The 11,546-nt window shown below is 39.6% G+C and overlaps 1 protein-coding gene across 2 annotated transcripts in view; it reads left to right on the forward strand.

Annotated features, from left to right (window-relative positions):
* Positions 1-11,546, forward strand: part of LOC111863375 (hemicentin-1) — an 821,886-nt gene that overhangs the window by 462,415 nt on the left and 347,925 nt on the right. For both annotated transcript variants that reach the window (XM_023849641.2, XM_033751034.1), the window contains exon 3: positions 1,226-1,446. In XM_023849641.2, the coding sequence (XP_023705409.1) occupies positions 1,226-1,446 (221 nt within the window). The remainder of the gene's footprint in view (positions 1-1,225; positions 1,447-11,546) is intronic.

Genomic DNA, 11,546 nt, shown 5'->3' on the forward strand with positions numbered 1-11,546 from the left:
AACAGGAGATGGGGCAACTCGCTTCTTTTTAACTACCGTTACAAACTCACCACCGGAAGGGTTTTCACCCGTCACTACGGATGGCTCAGGTAGTGAATTTATACCAGGAGCTGCGACCTTGGGGACACTAGGGTTTCCATTCACTGCACAAACAACATCCCTGTATGATTTTGCTGCAAGTGAAGTAGATGTACCAGCCTCACGCCGTGTTGGTTGCACATGTGAGGGCGCCTGTTGAAATTCACGCAGTTGCATCTTCATGGCTTCGTTGTCTATTCTAAGCTGCTTAACTTCACTGCTTAGATTCGACAGCATCACAACTATAGAATGCACCATTTCCATGGTACAGATGCCATTGGTACGAAGTGCTTCCAGCTGCACGCTGAGGGAATCTTTATCCCCATTACACGAAGCAGAACACAGTAGATCTGTAGTAAATGCATCCTTCTGGTTACTATTGCAGAAGGAATGCTCGTCTGCAGCATCCCCCGTTTGTTTAATACAATTAGCGCACTTGTAAGAAGACTTACCGGTAGTTGCACTCACACTAGGCTCCGGCGAACAATTTGGAACACAATTAACATGAAAGCGCGAATCGCACACGCCACAACGGATAGTTTTTTGTTTACCGTAAAACGGCTTATCGCAGAGCCTCGTAATTATTAGTGAATTTTCAGTGTTCAAAATTTGATTCTTAGCAATACAGCTATCTCACTTAGTGATTTACGTAGTGACATTTAAGTTCATCCTGCGAAAACTTGTCCCTTTGATTAACTAATTAAGCACTGCGCCGTGAAGGCGTATGGGGGAGTGAATGTATTTGAATGACAAAAGAAAGTACTGTAATTAACAAGCGAATATGTTAAAATGTCATTATGTTCGGTCTTAAAGAGGAACTGCTTACTATCTGGATTTTAAAAGTAAAGGAAAAACTTTGGGTTAAGAAATATACAAGGCAGGAATTCAAGACGGGGAAATTTAATGTTTGAAATCTGAGCTATGTGATGGCTAAACAGGAGGATGAAATTAACAGTGAGAAAGGGTTTGTATTTTTCGAAAGTCCCCCTCCCGAAAACAATACATGTGATACTGAACTCAATACGTACAGGCAATGCGTGGAAAAACATCAGAATGGCCTACTGTACGGTATCAAACTTCTGCTGTAGTGCATGCTACATTGGAGCGTCGCGTTTGAACTATTAATATAATTGTTTCTGAATTACAGCCTGGACGCTCGGGGTCGCTCCCTAGACCAGGCGACGCACTGGGCAGACGAACATGCCCTAGGGGGGCGCGCTTTCTTCCGTGTGACTGACACCGATCAGCCGGCTGGGACGCACCTTGCGGTCGAGAACGTGCGTGACACAGACGCCGGTTCATACAGATGCCGAGTGGATTTCCAGGGTTCCCCTACGCGGAACTCCTTGGTCAACCTCACTGTACTCGGTAAGTAACAGTCATGAGTCTTCAAACTTCCAAGCAGCGGCAGTAAACCCAGTCTTTGTTCAGCCCTCTTAAACACCATCTTTCGATGAGGCTGTAGAAAGGGAAGTCACCGCATGATTCCGACAGCAGCCTAAAGAATTTTATGCTGCTGGTTTTCATGGGCTTATGAAATAATGGGATAAGTGCCTCAGTGTACAGGGAGATTATGCTGAGAAATAAAAGCATTTTTCAAGTCAATACTCTTATTTAAGTTCTATATCCATTTGTAACTTCAGTTATTCAGTATTAGGGGGGGGGGGTTTCCCCATGCACCGCAACTAGTAGTCTATTGTACGTCCCCCTTTAATTTCTACTGTCGCCATACCCTACCGGTTCCGGTGCTCGCTATCTCCCTTTCTGCCAGCGAGGTCGGCCCTCTTCTGGCAGTGGTATCCGATAACTTCCCCATCTACCGGAGTCATTGGAAACTATTTGGGCGGGAAACTTTTTGCCCAATTTTGCTCACAGGTCTCCTAGAGACATGAGGATCTTTTACATGCCGTAAATCTACGACACGGGACCCACTGCTTAAAGTCCCTCTAGGAGGACTTGTTCCCTGAATTTTTCTGCCCTTAAAAATTCCACGACCTCCGCCGGGTTTGAACCCGCGTACTTTGAGTCATGAGATGGGAACGTTACCCCTAGACTACGGAGGCCGCTTATTTGTAACTTACTTATTGCCTTTCTTACTTAGTTTGGACCTGCGTGGTGAGGCTTATTGACTTTCAGCTCATTTTTATATCACATTACTCCCTTATATAATATGAAGTTAATCTGTATCATTTACGATATCGAGAAAATCTCCATATTCATCAAATTAGTTAATGATTATTGTCGTAACTGATTGCATGAAGCATCAATGATGTAGGTCTACATTTCGGAAAGTGGCACGAAGAGTTCGGCATTCCTGAATTTACACTCCAGTAAGTTTATTTCTGGTATACTGTAAATGTGGCAGTTTTTCCTTGCACGGAATCGATAAGAGGTTATGGCTGAAGTCTTTCAACCTGTTTCCTGCATTTCACACTTTGATTCTTGTAAATATTGTGTTTCTGATATTACGATTATACAATGTATGTTTACAATCTGACACTCATATCAATCTAAGCTTGGCGCAAAGCGTGTTAAAAGCGTGAGGAGATGACAATGGAAACGAGTCTGAGTTCTGTCACTGTCACTGTACTGGTTGCAGTTGAAAATGTTATGTACATAAAAAAACTCCGTGGCCTGTAGTCCGCAAGCTAACTATACCGACCGAGCGACCGCCTCTTGTCGGCGAAGTTAATCCCAACAGAGGGTGTCATGTGGTCAGCGTAACGGATCCCCACGGCCGTTAATCTCGGTTCTCTAGACCAGAGCCGCTATTTCCTTGAAATAGCTCCTCAGTTATCCTCACGAAGGTGAGTGAATACCGTTCTAGACCCACTACTTCTCAGAAAATCTGGTAGCGCTAGAAATCGAACCTGGGTTCTCTTGATCTGTAGCCAGGAACTCTGACCGTTAGACCACAGAGGCGGTCAAATATAATGTACGTGGTATTATTAATATTATATTTAATAGTCCTACTTAACTGACATTACTAGTTTTGTTAATAACAGTCGTAATAATATTTAAGGTTACGATCACACACCTAATGTTATTCACTTCACTTAGTTTCTACGTAGTATTCTCTTCTATATGTACTTCTTCTTTACTTGTACTTGTTCACATCTTCTGTACGTACTTTCTTTTCGGGTGCTTGACATCTTTCTGCTGTCAAGCTCTTTAATACACGTAAATGAATACAACTGGGTGATTGTTCCTTTCTTTCTACATATAATTGATGCTTAGGTGCCTATTTTACTACATCAATTTCTCGAGAAATAACCTAACATTTGTTTGTACCCGTAATTGTCGATTTAGAAGAAGCGTTTCATGTGCAATACATGTGTACGCTTATAATATCGTGATATCAAATTTCATATTTCAAAGCTCCAGCGGTTAATTATTCGTCGAGGTCAGACTAAAATTTAAATGACAAATTTCGCACGAATTCTATGATTTTGTTACATATTTTACAAAACCTACATTAAAAACTATTTAAAATTTTTTGAGATAATTAACTGTCCGTAGTTTCAGGACCGTCCAGTAAATGATGGTGTTCCGCCGCGGCGGCCCGGGTTCGAGCCCAGGTCTGCTCAAATGGTATTTGTGGTGGACAAAGTGGCGCGGGGGCAGGTTTTCTCCGAGTACTTCGGTTTCCCTGCCAATCTTCATTCCACCAATTTCTGCATCACCATAATCTCTCGGGGCACATACAAAAGGCCAATCAGTGGCCGACGTACCGAGTGGACCCAACTGGACTCCACCCCCCCACTATGGGAATTTAATTTTTTTAATGACGGTGTTATCGTTTACACTTCACTAGTTGGTAGTCGGTCATTTTGTTGTTATTCATCTTTGGCTATAAAATCTATATCGTTTTTGTATTTTCTAGTGACGCAATTTCCATAGTAAATTATATTCAAATTGAACTATTGTATTATAAGCTTAAAGCTGAAAACTTATGGTGTGTAAGTTCCTGAGCCTGCTTTATCTCATATTCAAAAGGAAAGCAGGCTAAAAATTGACCTATGGATGTACGAGTATTATAAAAGCAGAGGACAGGAAGGTCCTCATCATGTTTGCTTTGGCATTAATATCACTCTTCGACTGCTTTATTACTGCAGTAGATGCGTTGGATAGGATGTAGGCTGAGATCGAAAGACAAGCTGACATGCGAGTGAAAATATTGTAGCTTTCGTCGACTTTCGGAGGAGCAATTTTGCAACGGTTCGAAACCACTTATGCTCTTAAGGTCAGTTCTTTTTCATTCGTTATTTCACTGTAATGCTACTGCTTATTTAGTGCTTTATCCTCTTCTTTCGTCCCCTCTCTTGTCATTAAACTGAAGTGAAATTGGCTACTATATCTCGCCATAGGACTCACTAATGGACTGCAGTGACTCAGTACCGTCAGCAAGAATTATTTCACACTATTTCTCTCTGCTCTGAAGTGAACATGAACGTACGCTACTATGTAACTTGCCTCGATTGAACTCATGAGAACTTCTACGGCCACTATTTATAAATACATCTAGTAAAACCTTGGTGAAGTCAACTTTAGGCGCCAGCCGAGCGGTTTTGCGCGATGTACTAGAAGGCTTGAAGAAGAGGTATCGTTATTGTGCTCGGACGAGAGGCGCGTACAGGCCAGGCGGCGCAACTTCATCTCTCCCGCTTCATATTCAGCTGCCGCGACAAAATTATATAATTTACTTGGCTCACAATGTGCAGTTTTTGTTTCCCACTCTTCTATTAGCTCTCGTTGGTTAAAATTAATAATTGTTCACTCTTCCATCGATTTCAGTGAAATTCCATGGGGTAATGAATGTAAACGGCCTTATCAATTCAACATTCGTATTTTTTTTTCTAATTTCCTTGCATACGTCATTTGTTGCAGTTCAGTAACCTTGACAATGAAGACAGTCACACCTTCACACATGATTCGAACTACATGTCACGCTCGATTCTTGTTATTCCAGATTCGTTCTAGAATCAAATATATTTCAAATAATACGTTGATGTTTTATTGATCGTGATAAACATTGCAAATAAAATGTAATTCATCGACATAAAATTAAACTTTACATCCGTCAAAAGAATTAGGACTATTGCAGTTCCAGGCAGGCATCCGTATTCGAAATACAAAGGAGAAAACCTTAATTAAGCCATCACCAGAATATGGCACTGACACATAGGAAACAGCAGAGACAACAGAAAGAAGCTTAGCTGAGTATATACTGTTAAAAACGAAAAACACTGATGTATGTGGAAAAGTTGGTGGCTGTAAAATAGTTTGAAGAGACTGAATTGGGCAGGAACATCGTGTAATGAATGTAGCCAAGAGTGGAGTGGTATTATGAATCTGCAAGGCGAATCGTAAGAGGAAGATTATTGCAAGCCTCTAAAGAGGATTTTGATGTAGGTAATGGCATTAGCTTGAGTAATCCGTGAGGATGAAGAGCAGACTAAGAAGTACAAGAAAAAGAAGACGAAGACGAAGAAAGAAGAAATAAGAAAGAAGTCAGTGTTGGATTACTGCTTGGAAGAACACTGAAATAGGTTTTCCTATTCATAAAATATAACACGATAATCATACGAAGTCAACAGTGTGTAGAATAAATCATCGAAACGCAATAAAGAAGGAATGGATTAGAAATTTAATTTATTTCTGTGAGGCGTACTAAACAGAAGCGGCCTATATCTTTATAAGTTTTGCATTTCATGTGAAGACATCCAGTTTTCTTATTTGATTTACGGTTGTGGTTACTGCTTAGATACAAGAATGCACGGAGTTATACCTCCATTCCCTCATATGATATTGTAACGGATTTGCTCGAAGAGTTTCTTGGCAACGGCTCGGTAAACACGTTCCAACGTGCAACGATGTAAGATGTGTCTCAGTGGATGAATATCATAGCTCGTTGCCAGGCAACAGTCAGCGCGCCAATGAAATCGCTGGCTAGGAATCACGTGACTTGTGTTTTCTGTGTTGTCAGTGCAGAGTCTATATAAGAAGACCTGTTGCAGCTTAGATTAGTGGAGAGTGCATTGTGCATAGTGAAGTGCAATGCAGTGCGAAGTAGTTAAGAGTCAAGGAGGGTTCAGCAGCTGAGAGTACAAGGACGAGAATATAGCGTGTCCTTACTGAATTGTGAAGAATAATTGAGTACACATTAGGACAGAGGAGTACAGAGCGATTGAAGAAGAAATAACAAGACTTCATAGTGATTTGAAGTGCAATTATCTGTGTTGAGATCCATTGTCAGGAGATGACTAGTGAAGTCGGAGAATCCTAGTGCGTTTGCAACGGTGTACTGCAAATTCTGTAAATCAGCGATGGCGCTGTATTAATTGCAATTAAGAGAGAATGTAACCGAAGTGCTAATAAATTATTATTACGTGTTTTAGTTTCATGACTTAGCAATAAAATAAAATTAAATAATTATTATTATTATTATTATTATTATTATGTTTTTACAGCCTTTGTTAGGCTTTTACCGCGTTTCAGTTTCTTGATCTTATTCACAGTCGGTAGGACTCCTTGGACGGGTGATCAGCCCGTCGCAAGGCCTCTGCCTATACATAGGGCAACACAAATACAGAATAAAGACACAAAATATACACATCAGTGCCTTGAACCAGATGCGAATCCACGATCCCAGTCTTCGAGCGAGCGACTGCATTTCATGCCTTAGAAAGCGCAGCCACTGTGATCGGAAATAAAACTGGACACAGGCAATAATCTGTTTCGATGATCTAGGAGTATGAATTTTCTAGGAACTAAACTGAATCCATGACCCAAACATCGGGGTATCTTTAATATATTTGCGGTACCAGTTGTGACTGACAACATACATAACGACAGAACATCAGCCATTACATATATTGTCGTGGTAGCTGAGCTCCGGGGCAGGGGAAGTTGTGCCGTTTGTCGAAATATCTGGACCCCCTCTTTTGTCCTTCTGGAACAGCCTGGAAACAGCTCAGCTGTCGGAAAACCCCAAGGTCGCCAGAGAATTACCTAGATACAATACATCCCGAAAGAAGACACGCCGGTAAAGTGAATGTGAAATTTCTAGCGATCTAACTTCAATTTAGCCCACAGGATACGAGGAATTAACAACCAGAGCAGGCGAATTAGTCCTTGAGTCAGTTATTGTTGAGTTACTCAAATGATTCCATTAGTTTTTAGCTTGCTTTGGTTCCGTAACATGAGAAGTGAAGGACGAGAATGGGGTGAACAGTGCCGTTACCGCGAATTAAATTGATAATCGTTATGATATGAATTGTTTCCGTTAGGCTTCCGATTAAGTTCTTAGTAGCTCCTTATTTCATACCGTCTCTCTTTGGGAAAGATATGTATAAATATTTATCCTGCTGTGAGACGTACATTCGTTCTGCCAAACTCTGCATTGCACTGCATCGCTTCAAGAAAAGACAGTTCCTTCATAATGTTCCTGTAACTGGAATAAAAGTACAAACGAAATGTCAAGAGAGAAAATATAATTAATACTTGAGGTGGGAGGAGAACAATTGAAATTCTCAGAAACGAATAAGAATATGAAGTTATATAAATTCTCAGAAAACGTAACATTCTTTAATAATCTGCTTTTTCCTTTCTATGTTAAGTTCACCCGTAATAGAAACAATCATTTTATGCTCTCATAAACATTCTACTGTCTTGATAGAGACAGCAGAAGTGGTTTTGTTTTGAGGCTGTAACTTAAACTAATTTTGCAATAAATTATAATAACCTATAATAAGTATTTATTTGTATATTAATTTTTTATTTGTTTTAAATTAATGCTTATTCAATGACTTAAAATATGACTCAGATTAAATTCTACCAGGAATTTCTAAGAAGTCTGAATTGAATTCCAATGATTGTTATCTAATTAAGACTTTACATCTCTTTTTTAACCTCTCTACGAAAATTCCCCAATAGCTCTTTTAATTATAACCACAGTGCGTTCATTAGAAAATGAAAATTCCTGAGGATACTTTATTCTTCCTGAATATCTAAGTGTGTTTATAATTTATTTTTCTGTTCTTAATGGCTGATACATCTCATGTTCAATTTTGCATAACGTCGTTGGTTGATATAGAATTGTGCAGTAAAATAAAACAAGTTTTCTAATAAAGTGACCGATACGGATTATTTCGAAATTAATAAATTGGCAGCAGTAATTATTTCTTTTGAGCCCGCAATTTTTAAAATATTTCCTGATTAAATTACCTAATTATGTTAAGCAGCTTTCAGAAAGTAGAGTCAATGAATACATTAAAGATATATAGAAATTAATAAAAGGGATTTATATTCGACAGAGATTGCTCTAGAAGTACGTAGAAATTTATTTACGAATAATAAATGATCAAATTTTGGAAACCAAATGATATTGACACTTAAAATTTCCCCTACAAAAACGTCACGCACTCTTATTAATAATTTTTTCAGCAGTTCATTCCTCGAAATCAGATTATTCTGTCAGTAAGCGTAATTGCTTCTCTTCAGACTCCATCCTATGTTATCGTCTTTGTGCCTGAGTTATGAATCCAGCTGCCCTACAAACTGATTAACAAAAAATGTAGGTCTAATAAAACGTGGTAACTCAGCAACAACTTTCATGTAGTGGACTGCTCAATTCTTTATGGACTCCTTATCCTAACTGAAGGTTATGCAGTTTAGTTTCCTCATCTCGCGCTCATTGCTGGATAATGTTTATGAAAAAGATCACGGTTGCTTGCTGACAAATGTTAGCATCTGTCGCAAAGTAACTTTTGCAGTTCTTACGGCTAAATAGACAGAGATAAATAAGTAAAATGAAAGCGAACCTTTCATTGAAGGGGTCTGTGTCAACGGGAACGCGTCTGCCTTATACTGCAATCTGAACCAACTATTTACTCATTTGAACTAATGCCGTTCCCTCTGCACAGAGAGTTGAGTAGCTGTTTCTACGCTTAGGCTGTCTAGGCTACAGGACATTATAGAGGAAAATCCATATTTGAATGACTGGCAAATCGTTACAACTTCTTCACTCTGACTCAACTCACATCCCAAATTACCGAACGATGTACCAAAAGCAAAGTAATGCAAGGTTCAATACTCGGAATTCTGAACTTCTGAAGATTTTTGGAGAAGCTCTGAACTGAAATTCAAGACGTGTCTACTCATCTTTCTTACAACTATCTGTAAGTGTAATAAATGAAATAGTCATTCTTTGTGCTGAAGATTCCAGACGAAGGATTTATTACAAAAGAACTGTATTTTGTTTCTGAGTTTCTGATCTGAATAATGTTTTGTGTTACGTATTAGCAAGTAAATGTCAAGGAACGGATAATTTGTTAATGATATCTGATTATCGTAGCGTGTTTCATTAAATTTTTGCTTTAATCCTTATTGGCATTTAGTGCAATAGTACCAGCAGAGAGGGTTACTACTGCTTCCTTCTCGATCCCTTCTCACCAATTACTTGACGCAATAGGACCCCTTCAGTTGATACTGTGTCCTTTAATTTCCACCGCAGCGGTCAGCAGCCGTTAGATTTGAGGTGTTAGAGCTGTATGAAAGGCATTATTTTCCGAGACCGTTCATTGCTCGTAACTTACTCAGCTGGAACCCCTTGTTTTACTGGGCGTGTGATTCACTCGTTGTCAAATGTAAAGGAAGAAGCATAGAAGCAAAGAAAGGTCTGAAGTAAATAGAGGGGAGCATATTATAATAAACGTGCATATTACAGTCAAATTTCGGTCCAGGAAAACCTTGATAGCAACTGCGTCCCAACCTTCGGTAACACTACACTTCTAATATGTTTCTAGTCTAGAGTATTTCTGAAGTTCAAGGGCTGACTGAGAAGAGATACAACAGCTGATCAAGAGAGAAAAGAAATATACAAAAATTATTAAGATATGAGGACAATCTTGGGAAGTTTGTGCAATGTATGACGCCTAACATTTAGAATCTACATGTTTGTGTTTGCTAATAGCTGACATAAATGCTCTTCTCCTAAGCAACATTATGCACTCTTAATATCTGCCTCTCTGTTTGTCCGTCCGTCCATCTGTCTGTCTGTCTATATATCTATATATATTCTTGTTGCTCCCACTTGCAGCATAGGACATGCGTGAAACGCCTCTTTTCACCTCATTTTTTTTATTTTAGACAGACGGCAGGACTCCTTGGACGGGGATCAGCCTGTTAGAACGCCGCTACATAGTACATAGACAGGACAACACAAACACAGAATAAACACAGACATCCATGTCTTGAGTGTGATTCGAACTCACTATCCCAGTTTCCTAGCGGATGAAAATATTTCATGCCTTACACCGAGCGGCCGCTATGATCGGTACTCTTTCATAAGTAGTAAGATGATAGACCACTTCTTTGCTTATATTACTACAAGAATATTACCCGAGAAATATAATTTTGCATATGTAAACCAAACTGAAGCCGGTCACGGTAGCCAAGCGGTCTAAGGCGTGCACTGTCTTCGCTCGCTCGGAAGCCGGGATCGTGGGTTCGAATCCCACTCAAGGCATGGATGTTAGTTTGTTTGTGTGCGTTTTTCTGTGTTTGTGTACAGGTAGAGGCCTTGCGACGAGCTGATCACCCGCCCAAGGAGTCCTACCGAATGTGTAAGATCTAGAAAAACCGAAGTGAACGGAGAAGTTCATGGAGGTAGGCCTAGGCCCACTGGGGCTGTAGTGCCAAGGAACCAAACAAACAAACAAACAAACAAACTGAAATATTAAGAAGTTTTTCTCTGGGAAATAAGGCAGAAACAGAAGATCGCATTATGTGGAGGAACTGTTTTGGAAGAGACTGTGGACCTGTAGTCTGAGAGATTACTGATGAATGAATGAATACCGCCATCTTCTGGGCCGAAGAATAAACGAAAAAGAAACTAACACGAAAGAGGTAGCAAGCGCTGCTGAGACAGAAGGCGTCATATTCCCCGAAACATCTGTTGACTTTCAAGGGACTACACCATGTTGTGTTTTAGAATATAGAACCGTTCGTAACCAGCTCCTGTGAGAACCTCAAATTCTGTAAATTATTAAGTCTAAATATTTCTGACGTCGGTGTCTAAAATTAATTAAAATAATTGTTTTTAACATTGCCCATTGTTTTGAGTTATTTTATACGCAAATTGCGGAAACAGGATGTGTTTGTGCTCGTGCATGAGCAAGACTGTCCTTTTCTAACTTGCTGGGCTGGAAAGGAACTTTACTTCCCTTACGCCTAACGAAGAGAAACATCCAGTTTCCGACAAGTCTGCATCGCACCAAAATGAAGTGTTTATATTGTAACAAATTAGGAGTGAAAACTTTATGCAGTCGCAAAGGGATTTATTGAGGAATTATGGGTGGCACAATCATGCTCACAGTTTCCTTTGTGCTGATATTTGCAAAAAAAAAAAAAGAAGAAGAAGGAGATCAAACAGGAAAACTTGAACGATAATTTGAAATATTTAGGAC

This window comes from Cryptotermes secundus, unplaced genomic scaffold, assembly GCF_002891405.2.
Source record: "Cryptotermes secundus unplaced genomic scaffold, Csec_1.0 scaffold568, whole genome shotgun sequence".
Taxonomy (NCBI): Eukaryota; Metazoa; Arthropoda; class Insecta; order Blattodea; family Kalotermitidae; genus Cryptotermes; species Cryptotermes secundus.